At 39.9% G+C, this 20,368-nt stretch overlaps 3 protein-coding genes across 4 annotated transcripts; 1 reads left to right on the top strand and 2 right to left on the bottom strand.

Annotated features, from left to right (window-relative positions):
* Positions 1-513: 513 nt before the first annotated feature.
* LOC127351619 (alpha-2A adrenergic receptor-like) lies at positions 514-2,230 on the bottom strand. Of its 2 annotated transcripts, none has more exons than XM_051379331.1 (2): positions 2,143-2,230; positions 514-1,962 (listed from the first exon to the last, which is right to left on the bottom strand). In XM_051379331.1, exon 2 carries the CDS (start codon positions 1,821-1,823, stop codon positions 639-641), a length of 1,185 nt encoding a protein of 394 aa, XP_051235291.1. In that variant the 5' UTR covers positions 1,824-1,962; positions 2,143-2,230; the 3' UTR covers positions 514-638. The 2 variants fall into 2 exon arrangements, with proteins under 2 accessions (XP_051235291.1, XP_051235282.1); XM_051379322.1 differs by having other exon boundaries at positions 514-1,986; positions 2,143-2,218.
* Positions 2,231-4,074: 1,844 nt separating this feature from the next.
* smndc1 (survival motor neuron domain containing 1) lies at positions 4,075-9,912 on the top strand. The gene is made up of 6 exons (XM_051379359.1): positions 4,075-4,226; positions 4,568-4,687; positions 5,713-5,855; positions 6,972-7,133; positions 8,060-8,213; positions 9,142-9,912. The coding sequence occupies exons 2-6, from the start codon at positions 4,568-4,570 to the stop codon at positions 9,277-9,279; spliced, it is 717 nt and encodes a 238-aa protein (XP_051235319.1). The 5' UTR covers positions 4,075-4,226; the 3' UTR covers positions 9,280-9,912.
* A 178-nt stretch (positions 9,913-10,090) lies between these two features.
* LOC127351630 (max-interacting protein 1) lies at positions 10,091-18,840 on the bottom strand. Its single transcript, XM_051379343.1, has 6 exons — positions 18,289-18,840; positions 17,021-17,123; positions 16,804-16,833; positions 15,343-15,457; positions 12,264-12,435; positions 10,091-12,123 (listed from the first exon to the last, which is right to left on the bottom strand). The coding sequence occupies exons 1-6, from the start codon at positions 18,515-18,517 to the stop codon at positions 11,960-11,962; spliced, it is 813 nt and encodes a 270-aa protein (XP_051235303.1). The 5' UTR covers positions 18,518-18,840; the 3' UTR covers positions 10,091-11,959.
* Positions 18,841-20,368: the final 1,528 nt, after the last annotated feature.

Genomic DNA, 20,368 nt, shown 5'->3' with positions numbered 1-20,368 from the left:
CATGTTTTGTTGTTTTTTTTTTTTCTTTTACAAAGTATTGATATTTCAGTGGATTTACAGCATTTGTAACATATTGCACTACAATATCGCTGTCAATTTGAAAAGTTGATTATGAAGTTTGCATGTAATGTGAGCCATAGACGTCTGCCTGTACATGAACAATATTATTACTGCCTCTCTCACGGTTTGCTCTCAGAAGAAATATGCAGCTGTAATCTTTCTGTTTCCCATGTCTACATCATACTGTCAGTCTTTGAAGCCTTAACAGTCTTTCCAGTTTAGAGCATGAGTACCCAAACCATAAAAGATTATATCTGATAGTTGACTTATTATCCATGTTGTATTGTACAGTGACTAAAGTCAAACCTCACAGGTAGGCACAGTGTAATACTGGCTGTAAAACAAACTGCACATTAGGTATTTGTTGCATGATTTAATATTTCAAAACAAACATTAACTGAAGTGGAAGTACACAAAATGTTAAAACACAAAAAATATGCAAAATATGCTCCTTTTCACATTTTTCAAATATTCAATAAATATCTTTATTTTTTTAAAATGTAATATTTACACTGGTATGAGCTGTAAAGTAGATGACCAAAAATGATGTTTTTGAGATTTGTACATACATTTTTTATTTATAAACCTCTTCTGTACCTTTTACAAAGAATCCTTTTAAAAGACCTCCTGAAGTCATTATTGAATATAGTGTATATAACAGGATTAAGTGAACTATTGCAGTAACCAAACCAGAAAAACATTTTGAACAATGTCTGTGGGACACAGCAGGCGTCGCACAAAGCAGTGAGCGTGTAGGTGAAGAAAAAGGGGAACCAGCAGAGAACAAACACTCCCATGACCACAGCCAGAACAAATGTGAAGCGCCTCTCTCTGTACTGCCTTCCTTTCCACCTGCTCACTCTCACACAGGGCTGCACCTCTGGCTTTGGACAGGTTTCTCCAGGCTTCACCTGAGCCACGTTGGTTGTTCTCATACCCCTCTTCTTCACTAGTGAGCATAGGATGGTTTCGTTCTCATCAGACGAGGACTGTTCTTCCTCCACGTCTGGCCCATTGACCCCTCTAATGTCCCCCCTTTCTACCTCGCCCTCTTCTCCGTCTTTTCTGTCCAAGTTGCCTGAATTGCCATATTCCTTTTGCCTTTCCCCTGGCAGGTCTCTTGTTCTTTTCTTGGCAATCAGGTAGATTCTAACATACATCATAATCATGATGACGCAGGGTGCAAAGAAAGAAGCAGTGCTGGAGAATATGATGTACCATTTCTCTTCATTAATTTTACATTCAGGTCTGTCCTCTTTACCCTCGTCCTTTTTCATTGTGATAAGCGGAGGGAATGAAATTATGGCCGCTAGTACCCAAACTATGAAAATTGTACATTTAATCCTGCGCGGCGTTCTCCTCAGGTTGTACTCAATCGCTTGAGAGACGGACCAGTATCTGTCCAGGCTGATGGCGCACAGGTGAACGATAGATGAAGTGCAGAAGAGCACATCCAAAGCCAGGTAGATTTCACACCACACTTTACCAAAGTGCCAAGAACCCATCAGTTCATTTGCTAAAGAGAATGGCATCACTAAAGTGGCAACCAGGATGTCTGCACACGCCAGAGAGACTAAAAACAAGTTCTGAGGTGCTCTCAGAGCTCGGCTTGTGATCACAGCAATAACTACCATGACATTGCCAAACACAGTTAGCAGGATAAGCATACCCACCAGGATTGTTAGAGGCACAGAGGTCTGCGCAGTATAAGGGTCCTTGTCAGGCAAAGTCTCATCTCCGCTGGTGGAGTTAAGACAACCCATCAGGATGAGCTGTGGTGTCGATGATATTGTCTGTACAGTGCTCTTTTAGGAGGTTTGGAAGCTGTGCTTGCCAGCAGTCTACTAATATCATCCATTCAAGAACACAGCATCAGAGAATCCAGTCTTTTCATTTTGTTGACTGGAAGATATTGTTGGAAGAAATCTGTGCCTCAGTCAGTGAGAAAATAGACAGCATCAGAGAAAAATTACAAGAAATGTTTCTTTATATTAAAAAGAAAAGAAAAATGAAAGTAACTTTGATTTATTCCCAGTTTTAAAATAGATGTATTGTTTAAAAAATAATTCTTCATCCACTAACCTTTTCAAAATAAAAACTTGCAGTTAAGTCCTTCGGAAGACATTTCATAAAACAGACTTACATTGCAGACACTGCTGGCTCAGGCAGATCTTTTCATCTGTTGTGGCTGAAGTGGGGAGTACATCTTTTATATGGGTTCATGTGACGCTGAGGATCTGTGATGCCGGCTCCACTTCAGTGAAACGGGAATGGGCGGAGTTCATCTGCAGCTGGAGATTTAAAAGCAATTTGGTGTTGCTCCCAGAACCCAAAACCATTGGCTGATTATGACATTAACAGTATTTTTGATTTATAGAAGTAATATCTGCAGTCTATTAAATTACAGTGCATTAAAGTACACGCTATATGGGTTTGCAGTTCATGAACAAAATGTTCACATATATCCTTAAAGAAAAATAGCTTGAAATAATATCTGAATCTATAAAGAAATTCGGAGCGACTTACTGAAGAAATCAGTCACTGCAAGAGGACAGCAACAGCAGTAGAAGTAACATTTCAGCTAGACAAATGTTTGCTTTCCTTGTAACAAAGTAAAATAAAGTGAGTGCGCTGAGACATTTTGGCAAGTTGATACACAAATAAAATCATTAAAAGTTTTGTATTTTCTTTTTCTAAACTATGCTCAGCTACTAAGCAAAACTGTGCTGCCATATGACATTTGTAACATGGTTTAATTTGACAATATCATGTGTGTGCCAGATTATAGGATACATTGACAATGAGGATTTTGATTGTGGTAACATTGTGATGCATTTGACGAGATGCCTTTAAGGAAAACACTATACTTGTGTCTCTTCCTCCAGCACTCCATCTAGAGATTTCCATTGCATTCATATTATTGTTCCACCATCCACCAATGTGCTGCTTTATTTAAAGTCGTTTTAAGTATACCAACCAGCATGCATTGCTTGTTATCTTCTTTAGGACTGTTAAGTGATTTTGTTTAGCACTCAACACACGTATTTTACTGAAATGACTTAATGATATTTATCCATTAGGAGCATTACAATGGTTTGTATCTGTAAAAATACACAGTATATATTTGAGTCTTAGTGCTTTGAGGCATTTCTATGCTGTGCTCTGCTCATCTGACATTCATAATAAAGTACAAAGTGTAGTATGTTTTGTTATAGCATCACTTTGCTACAACAGCTACCAAAACTACTTTTTTTTATGAAGCACACCTATGCTTCATCTAGCAGGGCGATCTATGACAGTGGTTCCCAACCTTTTTTGCTTTTTACCACTTACTTGAAAGCCACTTCTACATGTGACCATATCTGCCTTTATGTCTATGACTTGTGGGCGGTGCAATATTCATTTCTTACATTTGTTGGAGAACCCCTTAAAAATAAACATTTTAATTAGAAAGGTTTTTTTTCCCATCCTTTTTGTCCCCTAGTATCGTAATGATCTCATGACCCCTCAGATTCTTCTCGCAACCCTCAGGATATCCTGGCCCCCATATGGAAAATCCTGTGGCAATATTATAAAAACTTTATTTTGGGGGGCGCCCAGATGGCTCGCCTGGTGGAGCTGGCGCCCCATGTGCTTGGTCTGGGTCCTTGCTGCAGTGCCACAGGGGTTTGGATCCGACCTGGGGCTCTTTGCTGTGTGTCGTCCCCTCTGTCTCCCCCTTTCCTGTGGCTTTTGAGCTATGACTGTCGATTGAAGGCAATAAAAGCCCCAAAAATATATATTGTGGGAAAAAAAAAACGACTTTATTTTGATCCGGCAGTCAGACAAAAAACAACCTTATGTAATTTAGTATGACTGTAGTCGCTGTGATTGTAGTCATACAGCAATGTATCATACTTGTAAATGTAAGCATTAGCTGCATACCATGGTGACTGAAGATAGTGCCACTGGGGGCGCCAACGAGCCGCTCTTCTTTGTATTTGACATGATAATCTTTGTTATCGCGAGAAAGTGTGTCACAGGTTTTCCGGTTGGCTATTTGTGTACGGGGGGAAGGAGAACGAGGAGAGCGTACTGTTGTTCTTTTGAGCAGGCGTTTTTGGCAAACTAGCGAGTTAAGATTTGCATGCTTATATTATTTATCCGTCAAGAGCATTTATACCGAGGTGAGTTCACGTACAAGCTGTTTGTTTTTTTTGTGATTGTTCCTTTGGCCGCTCGTAGCCGTCGTACGTTATTACGTCGACGAAAGAGGGCCGAGACATCTTGCTAACCGCTTTAGCGTTAAGCTAACGTCAATGTTTTTCAATAGTTATATTGTGTTTTCCCTCTAGATTTTAAGTAGCTCACGTTTTATTCATTTCTTTTTTAATACACGAGTAAATTGTGATAGGTTACCGACACCACGATAGCTCGCTGACCTAATATGTTTACCGTTAGCTTTCGGACGGCTAATACAGCTAGCCAACTTTTCACTGACTTCCTTTTTTTTTTTTTGTCAACACAGATGTCGGACGATTTGGTGAAACAGTTAAACAGCTACAAAGCCCAGCTACAGCAAGTAGAAGTTGCCTTATCTACCGATCAAGACAATGAAGACCTCCTTAAACTCCAGAAAGACTTACAGGTTTGTGTGACTGTGTGTTGGATTTGTATGGAGGAAAAATAAATGCATAATGCTAAATCATATCAGGTGTATAAGCAGCTGGAGACACAGTTGTTAAATTTAACCACCATAAACTACCATTGAATTTCCAACATTGAAATATTTTATTGTGAAAACTACCAGTCTGCCTTGATGTGGTTTGAATTTTACTATTTGAAGTTATGCTATTGGGAAAAAAGAAATCAAAATTAGGTATTCACTTGTTTACAAGGATCAATCATAGGGCTGTATTTGCCTTCATAGATGTTCAGGTTTCCCTATAACTTTGAAGTATTGTGAATCATTAGAGTAAGGAAGGAAATAAGAGACTGAAGTATCTGACAACCACTGAATATTTAATGTTGAAATGTAAACACCATTGAATTCATAGCAAAATATTGTACTCTGAAAACATGTATGTGAATTTATGTGTTCTGAAGTGAAGGACTGGATAGCTAGTCAAGCTTAAATGCAATCTAACTGACTTCTGGTCTATCAGAGCACAGCCTGTCAACAACTGAAACCCAAAGATGACAGGACCTGTGTGTGTGTGTGTGTGTGTGTGTGTGTGTGTACACATATCTTGAGTTTGACTGATGTTCTATTTAAATTTTTTCAACATCAGTTTTTAGATCTGAATTTAATCAATCGATACTTAGAAACCTCAGTCGTTTTATTTATTAAATATTTTGAAAATCTGAATATATTAAAATTCAGTTTTTAAAATTGCAAATCAGGAAATGTTGTGTTTAAATATAAAGATATAAATACATTCTATATATATATATATATATATATATATATATATATATATATATTAAATATATAAAGTAAAATATTTCAGTGTTTTAATTTCAATATTAACCATTCAGTGGCTGCTGAAATTCAAATGTTTTGGTCTATTTGCTTCCATACTAAGACTCCCTGCTTTATTTCAAGACAAGCTGAAAGATGTTGTTCCAATGACTGCAGTGTATGCTCTCCATGAAAATCTGTTTTTTCTACAGGAAGTCATTGATTTGACAAAAGACCTCCTGACCTCACAGCCCACTGACAGTGCGTCCACTACCAATGGCTCAGACACAGTCCCCTCGAAGCTCGGCTGGAAAGTGGGGGACAGGTGTATGGCTGTGTGGAATCAGGATGGACAGTGAGTATCTCCACGCTCTTCTCATGAAAAGATGCCTTATAGCACTACAATTTGAGTTCTTCATCTGAATTAAGATGATGATTTTATGTAGCACTTGAAAACTAAGGATGTCGCGCTGTCCCAGTGACAATAAAAAGATACACTGTCTTTATAATTACAAATGAAATTGTTACATTTATGTGTCATAGGGATTTATCATTTTAGTTGTTCAAGTTCTAAAAATGTGTGGCACATAATCAATCATCAAAAGAGACTTTCTTTAAAAAAAAGGAATATATTTAGATATATTTATATTGTAGTTCATTCCCATTCATTCCCTGCACAGAGTAATTACAGTCCACGGCTCTTCTGCCAACATTTCAGGTTTGGTCTCTCCCCCAACTCATGCAGTCAGTAGGTGTGGCGGTTGGCGCACCTTTGACCATTTCTCTTCGGATCTTTGGATTAGGATCTTCCTGTAGTTTGTAATTATGTTTGACCCTACTCTTGCTCTGTGTTTCTGGATCTCTGGATTAGGATGTTCCTTAAGCTTATATGTAAATAGTTTGTTTGAGCGTGCAAATATTTAATTTTTTTTTTTTTACTTCAAGTGTCATGTAGTGACTTTGTGATTATTTGGCTAAATGATAGCCGGTCTGCATTTGCACTGCAGTCTGCAGTGATGCACTTATTAATCAAACAGATAGAAATAGACACGGAGGGAGAGAATGATTCAGAGCCCTGGTTTTATGGATTAGGTTCTATCCATCCATGTTCATTGTTTACTTTAACTCCATAAGATTCAACATTATTTGAATGTCACTACATATCTACGGTGTAAATGTTTCATATTTGCCCCCAGTCAGCATCTCCTTTGCGGATAATGCATGGGATGACGTCAAGCAATATTTTTTTTTCCCTCAATGCATTTGCCCAAAACAAATAGAGACAGGAAAATGTGATTTTACTTTAATGCATGTCAGTTTCTGGGTACTTTTTATATTCTTGAGTTTGTAATCATAGAAAATCCTTTTATGAGTATCCTTTAGTCGCATATCATGAAGTATTGTATTTTATTAAGTAGAGCTTGAGTCTTTGGCTCATACTCACCTGCTTACAGACGTGATTCTTTGACAGGGTGTATGAGGCTGAGATTGAGGAGATAGACCGAGAGAATGGTACTGCAGCTGTCACCTTCTCCGGATACGGGAATGCTGAAGTGATTCCTCTGCAGAACCTCAAACCAGCAGAGGAGGGGAAACGTTCTGATGAGGACGGGAATGGAAAGCCAAAATCAAGGTATGAACCAAAAGCTTACTCACTTGATGTGTATACACATAAGCTGTGCCTCTGGGTACTCACAGAAATTCCTTATGACGGTGCAAGTGAAAAGTCATTGTAACATGTCTTAAGAACTTGAGCTATACTTTGCTAATTAGAGTTAGGGTTCAGAGGTCATGTTTTTTTGTTTTTGTTTTTTTTCTTTCCCAAATGTGTCGGGAATTTACACGCCCAAAGTCAATTTTTACTTGCCCCTGTACAAATAGTTTTCTTTATTAGAGAAGATAAGACCCTCTTCTCTGCCATGCGAGCAAGATGCTGTCAACTCGTGTTATGGCGCTCCAGTGTTTACCCGAGGGAGAGTGAGAGAGAGCGTGTGTGTCTCATGCGGGCAGTGTGACTGCTCTAATCTGTTAACATGGGCGCCAAAATAAAAATCAAGACACACTACACGCGACGCGGGCGGTGTGAACCACTGGCTATTGTTGAGCCCTGAGACTCATTATTGATAGTACGGTTGAGTTCTCGTTTGTACCCAACAGAAAACTCCTTAGTTTATGTTGTACTCTGCCACCTATTTTTCTTTTTTTTACCCTCTCTTCCTTTTCTCATGTTGCCTGTAGTCTGTGTAATTGTATTCCTTTTTATTCCCTTTTTAAATTGTATGACTATAATTTTCATTTTGCCTTTTAATGACATCAATCACATTCTCCTAGCATTTCAAAGTGGCTGCAGTAGATTGGCAGTTTTTCACACCACATAGACATCAAATAATTCCTTTCTGTACCTGGTTGATCAAATATGTGTACGCTCATATGTTTTCATTAATGCAGGTTTTCTTCTAATGTTATTTCAGATTTGTTATAACCCCATATGACATGTGATTGTATTTGTACTGTCATGGACCGGGTTTAAATGTCTCTCTTCCTTGTCTTTTTTTCTAGGAAAGAGCAGATAGCAGAGCAGCGAGAGTATAAGAAGAAGAAAGCCCAGAAGAAGGTACTGAGGATGAAGGAATTGGAGCAAGAGAGGGAGGAGCAAAAGTCAAAGTGGCAACAGTTCAACAACAAAGCCTACTCAAAGAACAAGAAAGGACAGGTATGTGTTCTTTTTTAGAAGCCTGAATTTATGATAGTAGTGCTGAGAAACACACTGGACAGTGGTTATATACTGGAGATACTGTAGACTGTTTCCTTTATTGCGTGATGTGATTTTCTACAGCCGTGGTTCTGTAGTGAGTGGCATTCTGTATGAGTTAGCCAGGCAATAGCTCTGCAATAGTAGAAAACGCTGTCCATCAAGTCGCGGACAATGGTATATTAAAACAACATGGTGTGTGAATTCAACAACTCGTCTTCACAATACAACGTAAAGTGAAAGACAGACTGACAGTTGTGTTAGGATTTTAAGGTACTTACAATTTGAAGTTCAGCTCACATTAAGAACGGTGTACAGTGATGCAAGCTACTGCAGAGACACTCTGCAATTTGGGTTATTAAATCAGTGCTCATGGTATGTAATAGTCTTGCCACAATTTCAAGGACCACTGACTGTGTAATTAAGAACCTTTTGCTGTATGGCAACCAGACCCCCAGCAGGGCTCATAAAATCTTTATTTTAACGAGTATGTTATAAGGACTGGACCCGCAGCTTGTACAGCCAAGAGTGCAGGATCACTTTCTAGCATCAGAATTGAGTACATCAGTTCCAATAAAGTGCAACTAAAGTGTGAATTCACACAGCTGCATGAGTCTTTGGAGTAGAGAACTCCAAGCCAGTATGGTGTGAAATTTGATAAAAAATTTAGAAATATTGGCGGAAATCAGAGCAAGATTTTAGCCATTTCACCCACAAGCCCATCCACCACTTGCCCTTCACACTGCATGGTATTGCACACTGCAGCGTGGTACGTGACTGGAGGGCCAGATAACTTGAAACTAAGGGTGAGAGTGTGTGTGAAAAGTAACCTAATAATCCATTGTTAAATATTTCAAATCATTAACTCTGACTTTCCTGTGTTTTGCAGGTAAAGAGGAGCATATTCGCATCTCCAGAAAGCGTAAACGGGAAGGTGGGAGTGGGAACATGCGGTATTGCAGACAAACCTATGACTCAGTATCATGACACGTCAAAATACAACGTCAGACATCTAATGCCACAGTGACTTGATATATTGTGTATATAATAATCCACTGTACACTAGCTGTATCGGTGCTTTCCATTGTGTTTATACATGATTTAAGTTTCTAAAGTAAAGAAAGCTTTGAAAGGAATTGCTTGCACACCATTGTTTGAAATATTGATGTAGTTTTCTTATATATTATGTAGGTACAACAACAACAACAAAATTCTAAATGGAAGGGATTTTCCCTGCACTGGATCAAGGTCACCTGTTATGTAAGAATAATAAGTGGTGTTGTAGAAAAGCTGTAGAGTTTGCTGTTTGTGTCCAGGTTCCACTGAGGCCAAATACCTGCTAAGATGTGTACAAAATTACACCTGTACACTTTGTGTGGAAGTTTTGAATCTTGATTCTAAACGCCGATCCATTGTGGGGAGTCTGAACGTTTATAATGGTGTTTTATTTGAGATGGTGGAATTTTACATTTTAATTTTTGTGTATATAACAGTGAAATAAACATTGTTTTGTTTTCAGTTTTTTTTAAATACCAGCTTCCACCTCATTTTGACAGTTTTTACATTATATTTTCATTGTGGCTCTGTCCTGTAGGTGGCAGTAAAGACTTGTACAATTTAATATTAAATCCATTTCATGAGCAACATGCTGTTAATACAACCTGTTTTCCCATTAAAGTTTTTTTTTTTTTTTTTTTTTTACACATATGTGATACATGTTTTTCCTTTGGGCAAAATTAAGACTCTTCAACAACTACAGTCTCAGTTTAATACAAGACACTCACGTTATTTATCTGAATATTAATGGAAGGCTTAACAAAAGACAACATAGGTTAATGTCTGGGTGGTAGAGGTTTATTAAGATTCCAGGGACAGTTATCAGGACCTGTTACAAAGTATTAGCAGGGGACCAGCAGCACATGTTTTGCAAAAAAGTCACCTTGGATGGCTGATTAAGCACAAGAGAAAACATTCTGGGGTGTGCTTTGACGTACTTCCTTAACAAAAGTCTTTTTCATAGTGCATTTTATAGTTTCCCAAACATGTTGGGGAGGGGGGGAAAAAGACCTGTAACAAGGAACTTTGTGCAAGAGCCATATACCCATGTTAAGACACAATTTGGTGGTGATCTAGTTTGGACTTGGACCAGATAAATGCAGATAAATGGTCTTATTGAAATGTCTTATTTGGTTTCATGGATTCTAACAGGTCAGCAGTGCAATTCTATGTGTCAAATAAACATTGAATTATCAATGGGAAGTCTCCAAATTTCAAGGATGTCAACTTGTACTTCTGCTACAATACAAAAAAAGATAGTATTAAACATTGAAGTATAAACCAAAATTTGTTCTGTAGTGTTTATGTTCATGCTACAGAATTTTTTTAGGACTTGTCAATCCAAAGCACATTACAACATGATTAGACAAGCTACATTCAACACACATGCACCATTAAAAAAAAAAAAGAAATTATCAATCAATTACAATCATTTTACTGCTGATTATTAATAACTGATACCACTACTGGAGCGAGTGGAAAACTAGCAAACTGCAATTTGGTGTTGGACGGACAGAATCCTCTTGCTAAACACAGCCAACATTAAAAAGATATGATTAAAAACTACACGTGTTATTGCTTGAGCCTTGTGCTTGGACAAGTGCAGGATAGCTTATTACTGTCTAAATAAAAACTGAATTTGTGCAGTGTGAAAGAGATTTCTTCTTTCAACAAAACACCAGTGAGAGGTTTAATGCATTTGAACTGTAGCACTGCATATGCTTCAGTGGGGATTCATTTCATAAAAAGTAATTTGGTGAGCAATGGAGAGAAAAAAAAAAGTTTTTCATTCAAGCATGACCAAGACCTAGCTACAGTAAAATTAAATATACCCAAAAAAATAAATACTAAAATCATATGCAAAATAAATTAGGGTAACAAGGATGGACTACACCACCTGTTTGGATACGACTATTTCAGTCAAGAGGAGGGGGGACCCCACGTGGATCAGTGGTGGTTGTGCGTCCTAAAGCAGAAGTTTAAAGGAGTGTAATAAACATTTTGGAATGCAGATATGGTAGCCCTTGCCACTGGCTTGTACACTGACAAGAAGTGCTATCTGGAAATAGTTTCCAAAGAAAAAGGGCAATGTTTTCACAAGGCAAATGGAGCAAACGTTCCCAATGGTGAGCTTCTAGCTGGTATTGGGGTTTGTTTGTGTTTTTGCTGGTTTCAGAGGATCAACTTTACTAAAGGTAGAGTTTCCCCTTCAGTGTTGGACACTGGTGCGATCATGGGTCCCTCTACAGGATCAGTATTGAGTGTGGGAATGGTTGATTCCAGCTGGTAATGGGTTAAGGGACATTCAGGTGATTGGTTAAGTCAACTTTTAAAAAATGAGGACATTATACATTGCCAGAGAAGTTAAATTTGAGGCTGTTGTGTAAAATGTTTCAGACTGATGCAGAACCAAGGGGCTCCGGCTCTTGGAAGGAGACGTTTTAAACTTTTAGACTGAGTTGAACTTAAGGCTGGTTCTCTGGGTGGAGTAGACGTTTCATTGGTCAGGTAAAAGGTGGGATTGAGGCTGGTTCTTCTTCTGAGGACAGTTAACCTAAACTGCGAGGGAGAATGGAGCTGTAGGCTGGTACTTTGAAAGGTGAAAGCCATAGAAAGACTGCAGCTGTAGTATGAAAGTATAGGCTGGTGTTTTAAGCAGAGAAGGCCAGTTTTAGACTGCAAGTGGAGTAGCCCTCGTCGCTGGCTGAGCTCTGCCGGCTGCTGTGGTCATCCAGGTCGCTTGTACCACTGGTGCTTACACTGTCCATTTCTCCATGGGAGAACTCAGTGCTTTCCACATCGACTTCAATCTCCTCTGTTTGAAAACAAAAACAAAACGCAAATTAATACAGATTAATGTTCTGAATCATCAAGTGTAAGGACAAATAGATAAGCATTAGAAGCATAAAACCTTAATGGTACTACAATACTAAATGCTCTGATTTGAACACTAACCTCTGTCAGACTCTGAGCGGTCTGAGTCCATGCGGGAGCTCAGGCTGTCCATACGGACCCTCTCCCTGTCTCCGTGAGGCTGCAGCTGGGCCAGCTGCCTCTGCAGGTGCCTCTGCTCCCTCTCTAAGTTCTCCAGCTGGTGCTGACTCCTCCGATCCATCTCTTCAAGTTTCTGAAAAGAGGGAAATGCAGACAAGTTAATTGCATTCGTGTTACGTAGACACCTGAAGATGATCAAGACCATCAGTGTGTGCGGATCCAATGTGCCATGTTTGGTGTTTACATTCATTATTTTGCATAAAATCACTCCAATCTGACAACACTTCTCTAGATATTCCTTATGATTAATATACTACATGCACGAGAGGAGGGCGAACCTGTCTCGTATGCAGAGAGTTGATGTTAATATGTAGTCGTTGCTGCCGTCAAATGGGACCCCCCGACCCCCCGACCCCCCCTGCCTTTTAATAAATAATTCAGCACACAAGTTGCTAGTTGAGGAATAGCTGGTGACTCTGTGTGAGGTGGATATAAGAGAAAGATGACTGGATGGAAAAATGTTGGTTTGGTTTACGGGTTTCAGTATACAAATGATTATAAAGGTCATCTTGTTCTGCATTTAGCAAAAACATTTATTTTATACATTCTTAGCTCTTAATTTATTTATTTAAACGTTGATTTTGGTTTATTTGTGGTGTTAAGTAGTATTTTAATTAAATACTGTATACTGCAAACAGCGCACACAAACAGCTCACTTAAAGTGTGTCTGGTTAAGCTCGCAAATAACCAAAGTCCTGAAGATGCACTATGAACCTCAGTAATCATGAGGGGATCCAATCACTTTACACCATCACGCCTGATCGGGCCATAAATTAAAAAAAACTGGATTTATGCCACTGTAGTAGTAAGTCCTAACATTGTGTATGGGAGCCAAGATTTACTGCGGTTGTGACACAACTGTTGTGGCGAGAAATAGAAATTATATTTGTGAAATGAATACTGATTTAGGATATTTCCCAACTTTATGAAAAAGACATGATATATAACATAATATGACGTACCATTCGCTGGTATAGCAGTAAAGGTTTAAGTTTAATTATATCAGTTGTTATCCTCTCATATACAAATACAACATACCGGGCAAGAATAAATTCTACAAGTGCTGCTAGTCCTTAATAATGTCTGATAGAGGCTTGCATGTTTTCAGAAGTACAGTAAAATTACATTGGAAGTTTGGTACAGTGGTGCCTCAATAAACGTCGGAGTAGCACTTATCCTTGCTTTTCCTGTAGCACAATACAGGGTGTTTTGTTTTTTTTTACTTCCTGTAGCTGTGAGTTTAATGCTGGCTGCACCTGCACCACCATTTTAGTCTCATACACAACCTCTGGTTCCAAAAATACAACACAGCAGCATTCAGAAGCCACATTTCCTGGACTCAAACAAGTCCAAAGTCAACAGCTGACATCATAGGTACTTTATCCAGTACCCCCCCTACTGTGATAAACTCCCACAGACCGTTGCCAGGATTGTTTTCTTATTGCAGCCCTCAATCATCCATCCACTGCCTCCCACTGCTGGAGCCTGCACAGACTGGGCTTAAGAAAATCCAATATTTCCCCCAAAAAATCATATTTGACTTTGATTGTAGCCATTATGGCAGCCAAAGTGCTGAGTCTTTGATGTTACAGAATCATTTGCCAGTCTCGTGTAGCTCAGTCATACTCAGCAGTCCATTCAGGTAGGCAGTTCTAACAATCAGGACAGATCTGACGCTCTTGAGACCAACGGTCAGGGTACTATTCGCATTTTCCTGTAGTGTGAAACACACAAGAACGCAATGAAAAGACTCACCAAGGCTCCAAATCCTACAAAGTGCAGCAACAGCCAAATGGAGATTTGTTCAAAGGGGATGAAAAACTGAAATATCCAAGCAGCAACCATAATGTCTTAGTACTGAGGCCAAAGTGCCGTAAAGTGCAGTTAATCTTATGGCTCTGAGAAAACAAACTGTGTAAGTGTCTAGGAAAAAGGAATAAAATGGAATTTAACCACTTCTAACGTGAGGCAATTGAGTGGCAATTAAGCACCAAACTGTTGTCAGTTTGCCGTAACATATGTGGGTGGTGTCTTCATTATAGACATCAAACTGAGGCAAAAAGATCAAAAAAGAGGTAGAAAAAATCCAGACCCTCCTCCTCTTTTCCTGGTGTCAGCTATGATTACACAACAAGCGGGAGCTCGGTTTGTGTCTTTATCAACCAATACCCTTTCATCCGGCAGCGAGTGCTGAACTAACACACCAAAGAATGTACTGACGGACAGTAAAGTATCAGCACAGCACAGCGGCTTGTACCTCGAGGAAAACCCAGGGACTGTGGGCCACCAAGAGCGAGAGCTAGGAGACTAAAATACAATTTTGTTCTAAAAATAAAAAAAACAGGATCAGTCTATTGACTGGTAAGGCTTATGTTTTGTAAGATGTCTAATTCACATTGGGTCTCACATAGGAATCAAATGGACACCAGGACCCTCCCTTGTATTTCAAAGGTATCCTCTATAATACTGCAGATCTATATTTGCTGTCAATACCACATTCAGCCATTTTTTACTCTAGGGAGCAGCCAGATATCTTTTAATTCTGGGAGTGTGTGAGCAACAGGCACAACTTTTCTTCTGCCTTGTGAATGTGAAGCTCAGATATGTACAAATAGAATTTACATTCATTAATTTGGCAGACACTTTTGTCCAAATTGACATTTTTAGGTAGATGAGTAAATGATGAAATTAACAATGGCTGAATTCCATTTAGCTGCTTTAGTTTCAGTGTCCTGGTATCACTGTCACACTGTCACGACATACTGGCGTGGTCAAATAGAGTGTAGCCATTGCTGCTGCTACTGGTATTACCAACAATAACCATGCGGCCAGTCAGGAAAAGGCAAGTAAAGCACACTAACAGCATTAGTATCAGTAATATGTTTACGTCATTACTTCTGTGCACAGAAAATGACATAATTTAACCCCCTTAATCCCACAATAGTAGCATACCGCAGGGGGCTGCCTTAGACTACCACACCTTGATATGTGCTTTGGCCTTGTTGAGCAGTCCCAGTGTGGTGTGCCGACTGCAGTCTGGTCCCAGAGGGATGAGGGACTTCAACCTCTCCAAACACAGGCGGAGATGTGCTCGTCTGTGGGAGGAGACACAATCAAGAAGGGTCATTTCTCTTTAGAGACAGCATGCACAGAGTAATGTGCATTATAAGAGACTTATACAGGACAGAAAACTGAAAGACGAGATTTCCAGACTACTTATCCTCTGCGCTGATCCTGATTAAGTCAGATTATAATATTCCTTCTCCAATTTGATTAGTATTGTAATAGTTAAAGCAAACAGCTACTTGATTGCTCCTGATCAATTCTAATTCTGATAGCGTTAATCAGTCTATGATGAGCAATGTAACAGTCAAAGTATTCCAGGCACCCGATTTATCTGTTTATCCATTTTGCCACACCATCTGACTCCTTTTGCAATTACGTATGGATCTGTCTGGCCCCAGATTTAAAAGCTGCTGATGTCAGCCCAATACTCTGTTTCTGATCCACTGAGACCTCTGGGCCTGTGGTCTGAACGAATGCAGAAACTGGCAAAGAACACTCACTATCCTTTCAAATAATGGAGTAAAATGTAGGTCAAGTTGTGATGTCATGTCATCTCTCTGCATTGGCCACCATTTTGTAATAAAAAAAATAGCCCAATGTGTAATAAGCCCTCCTCTTGAAGATGCCTTTTTTTTATACTTAGTGCATCCCTCGAACCAAGATTTTCACACACATGGTTTGCTTTTTGGAGATTAACTGGGCATTTAATTCTAGGATGAATGTGTCCTGACATTTGTTTCCTGCTCAAAGCAGACGCAGCCTCTTCCTGGAGCTATAGAGGCAAGCTGCTGTTAGATTTGCAGCTGAGAATCTCTCAGGAAGGAGCCTTGTTGTCTGGAAACAGACGGTTCCCGTTTGCTGACTGGGGAAATGTCCACATGTCCTCCAGGAACAGAGCTGCTACTGAGGCTGCATTACACCTCCATTTTATTTGTCTTGCAAAACGCACACTGCCGTTGTGTACAAAAGCCGAATTTTATAGGTTGTTGACAGGAATGCCTTCTCTGAAGTCCTGTGATGATAATAAGCTCATTTATAGGCCTGCAGTACATCTTGTTTTAAAATGGTATGGTCAACATATTTAACATAGCACCGAGATATGCAAACACGGAAGAATGGAGAAAGCTTTTGGTTTATCAGCTTGAAGCTCCATTTTGAGACAGCTGGCTCTTGAGATAAACGCCCTGTGCACCTCATTTGCTAAAGCAATCTTTATGAATTGCACGTCCACAATTTGGACTTAACATATATCAAACGTTGACTGAAGTAAGATGAATGACTGCCCTTTTCACGTCTCTTAATACTCCTGTGTAGTCTTTACCTTTCAGTATGGATTGTTTTCATCATAAACATGCACACAACTCGTTTTACTCACCTATTTTTTTCCAGTTCATTGTGTGCTGACCTGTTGAAATTATAAATACAAAAACAAAACTGTCATACAAGTCTTAATAATGCAAAATATAACCTATTATACAATCTACGTATGTGCACAAAGCACATTCAATAGTTACATTTAAATGAATTGGAATAAGCAAGCTCTAATACACAAATGAAGACAAACATTCACCTCTACAAACACATGAACCTACCTATTGTGAATATTGTCTAATTTCCTGTTCTTGAACTTGCGCTGTTTCTGTTGGAGTGCAGTCTGGGTTGTCGGATATGTTGAAGCGTACCCATGCTCACATTCTGGTGATAAAAAAAGATCAAGAGGATTAAATAGATTGTACAGATTTTACAGATGTGCTACAAGCAGAGATGCTCCACGAAGGCCTGGATTTGCATGATGCATGTGACCTTATTTGACCTGAATTCTAAACTACATTTAAATATGTGACCGGAGGCAACACATCCATGGAATTAAACTTAAAGAACTAAAACTCACTATGTTACACAGACAATCCTTGTTGCTTCTCATAAAATATTAATATTAGTATTTCTCTATGATTAACATTTAGGGTGTTATTAAGTATCTTGAGATTAAGAATATGTTGTAAAAACATAGTATTCTCAATTTTGTTTTTAAAAAGGGGGGGGGGAAGCCTACAGTTCCCATGAACCCTCCATCCCAGTAACATAGGACGTCAGACATGAACCCGCGTGTGATTGGCCATCTGCAGTGACTCTCGCGCTGGGAACATGCATCCCGACCAATGAGAACTTTGGAATTTGTTCCATGTGGAAACCATGTGAACAACACATACAAGGAAGCAGCTGCTGCCTCTGAAAACGATAGCAGCTTTGAACTGGACACTTTTAGGGGAGAAATAAGATCTAAATCTCAGTTCTGTACGTGCAACAGGGTCCGTGAAGGCGACAGTTTTTTTGGGAGTGGGGGGCGACATCTTTAACGCAACAACCCCGAAAGCAACTGTCAATAAACTGAGATAAAAGATCAGATCGGAAATTAGGAGTCTCAAACACCACAAAACATCTACGTCTATGAACCCAAAAATCTGCACACATACTACTTTATCCACACCAAGAAAGACTTGAATCGTGCTTATTCATTAAAGTCGCCCACAGTCTGCAGAGGAGCAGCTTTAATGGGAGCAGATCCTTCAGCTGCAGGCTATTGTTGCAATAAAAAAAACTGTCCCTGGCGATGCAAATTGCTTCCTGAATTAAAAAAAAAATGCAGGCGATTTGTTCAAGACTTCTTTTCAATTGCTCTTATTTTGTAACTGCTGGGCGCATTAGACTGCAGTTTATCAGCAGCAGGTGAATTATCACTGGCTGCTGTCGGGCCAGTTCATCTGTCCGCTGCGCGTCTCTTGTCGCCTTCGCCTCTATTGTTGTCTGCTCGGCGCATTACGTGTTAATATCCCCCCTTTACGAGCCCGTGTTTACTTACTTCCGCTGCTCTTCTCCACATTTTCTATGTAATTCGCCGCATCGAGCAGCACTTGCACGTTCTTCATGAAAGTGCCGATTTGGTCCATTGCGGAACATTTGGAGTACAGAACGTCGCTGAAAGAATAGTCGGACATCTCTCCGAAATCCTGCTGGTCCATGGACGCATCAGACTCCGACAGGACCTCTCCGGGTTTCAGCTCGCTGTGCTGTCGCATGTACTTTACCATTTTCACTTGAGGGTTTTTTTGTTTTTTTGTTTTGTTGTGGGGGGGTGGTTGGTGGGGTGGGATGGGGTGGAGGGGGGGCTTTGACAGATAAGCAGCGCTGAAATTGTTCTCTCCTTGTCCCGTCTGTGCACTGAGCGGATAACTGAAATGAACTAGGCTCGGTGGAATTGCAGTCCTTAGCCTCAGCCACTTGCCCTACTTGGTGGATAATCCCTCCCACTAACGCATGCACATTGCATTCATTGTCAGCCGTGCCATAATAAATCCTCATTATCAATACTGCGAGGAGAGTAACAAAATAACGCCCGCTTTCATTTGTAACAATGCTGCTTTTTATGTCACTGCGCACGGACGGAATCATTCTGACAAATAAGAGCTGCCTTTCATGGGCGCACAGTTGTGTCTGCGTGTGTGTGAGCAGACTTTAAAAAGTGAGAGGCGTTAAGGGCCACATGGGCAGCAGACATTATTATGTGTAATAAAGAGTACAACCTGGATTTCAGAGGCAGTGGCCCCTGCGTTCAGATGTCTGCTGTGGTACTTCAAGGTGATTTGTATCCCAAAGTTTTCAGGAGTTAGGTGTGAGCGCGATGCATTCATATGAACTCAGGGGCAGTTTGAGATTATTTTCTTGTAATAATCCCATTGTTCTCCCCAAGCTTTGTCTCTCTTGAAGTCTGAGATAACAGGAAAGCAATAAACTAGTGGAATTATGGTTAACGTCAGAATGAGCAGGGCCCATATTCTGGGGCAGAATTTACATGATAGTGAAATACTTTTATAACCTATATAAGTTTTCTTTGTCTTTTGGAAAAAAAAAACTAACCTTGAAACTGAGTTTACTTCTAGCTTCTGCACTTGTGTCGCGCACTTTTGACTGATTAAGAAGTCATTTTCGTTTCCTCCTCACTGTGAGAGATGGAGGAGGACAGAGGGGAAAGGGCCTGCCTTTATGAGGCCAGCCATGCGTGCAGGGCTGTGTTGTGCCTCCGAGACAATGGGTGCAGATGGCTGGCCCGCTGCAGATGTGGCCAGGCCTGTAACGGACGCCTGTGAGAGAGCACACCCTCCCATGGAGTCTATTTCAGCTGCCTGGCAAGGCCTGACACACACAGACGGTGCTGATCTGCACACTGCAGAGATGCACACTTTAGTGGCAAAAATAGGCTTCATTTGTGGAAAGATGCAAAGGTGCCTCACTTTTGGAACAAGGGTGTTTCTCAGCTTGTTTGATTGAGGCTCTTGTTACTGTAGCATCTTCAACAAAACACCAATACAAATGTAAAACTCAGAACATCATCTACTGTCACCCATGAGCTCAGAGTTCAGTGGGTTGGGGGGGGGGGGGTGACAGCACTTCACCAGGAAAAGGCTCATCTGTGCTGTGAGGCTCGCGTGCTGCATGCTGATAGCTACAGCGTGGAAAGCTGACCCGCTGTAGGTTGGTGTAGAATGTGACCCCAACTGGAGTAATCTGAAAAGCCTGAGGATTACACCAGTGGCTCGGCTGTCACAGAGGAGGCAAAGTGACACGGTGCTGGTGTGTGTGTGTGTGTGTGTTTTTATCAGAATCAGAATCAGAAATACTTTAATAATCCCAGGGGGAAATCATTTTTGTTCCAAACTCCAGATATACAAACAACATATATTAAGAACATATATATAACTATATTTATATAAAAGATAAAATGTACAATTTAATTTTAAGTTCATGAAAGAATGTGCCAAACATCCCAAGGGGGTCTTATACAGCAAAATATAAAATGGTTAAATGTTGGAGGGGAAGATATATGTTTTTTATTAAGGTCTATCTATCTATCTATCTATCTATCTATCTATCTATCTATCTAT

This window comes from Dicentrarchus labrax, unplaced genomic scaffold (genome assembly GCF_905237075.1).
Source record: "Dicentrarchus labrax unplaced genomic scaffold, dlabrax2021, whole genome shotgun sequence".
Taxonomy (NCBI): Eukaryota; Metazoa; Chordata; class Actinopteri; family Moronidae; genus Dicentrarchus; species Dicentrarchus labrax.
Note: the sequence above shows the minus strand (reverse complement) of the source record. Positions and strands in the feature narration are given on the sequence as shown.

What these genes read in the sequence shown, in the direction of transcription:
- LOC127351619 (XM_051379331.1), bottom strand. Translation starts at nt 1,823, where the DNA reads ATGGGTTGTCTTAACTCCACCAGCGGAGATGAGACTTTGCCTGACAAG.
- smndc1 (XM_051379359.1), top strand. Translation starts at nt 4,568, where the DNA reads ATGTCGGACGATTTGGTGAAACAGTTAAACAGCTACAAAGCCCAGCTA. An exon ending in AACTCCAGAAAGACTTACAG is followed by an intron (nt 4,688 to 5,712) that starts GTTTGTGTGACT and finishes TTTTTTCTACAG; the next exon opens with GAAGTCATTGATTTGACAAA. An exon ending in GTGTGGAATCAGGATGGACA is followed by an intron (nt 5,856 to 6,971) that starts GTGAGTATCTCC and finishes ATTCTTTGACAG; the next exon opens with GGTGTATGAGGCTGAGATTG.
- LOC127351630 (XM_051379343.1), bottom strand. Translation starts at nt 18,517, where the DNA reads ATGGTAAAGTACATGCGACAGCACAGCGAGCTGAAACCCGGAGAGGTC. An exon ending in AATGAACTGGAAAAAAATAG is followed by an intron (nt 15,458 to 16,803) that starts GTGAGTAAAACG and finishes CTCCTCCCACAG; the next exon opens with ACGAGCACATCTCCGCCTGT. An exon ending in CCGCTCAGAGTCTGACAGAG is followed by an intron (nt 12,124 to 12,263) that starts GTTAGTGTTCAA and finishes GTTTTCAAACAG; the next exon opens with AGGAGATTGAAGTCGATGTG.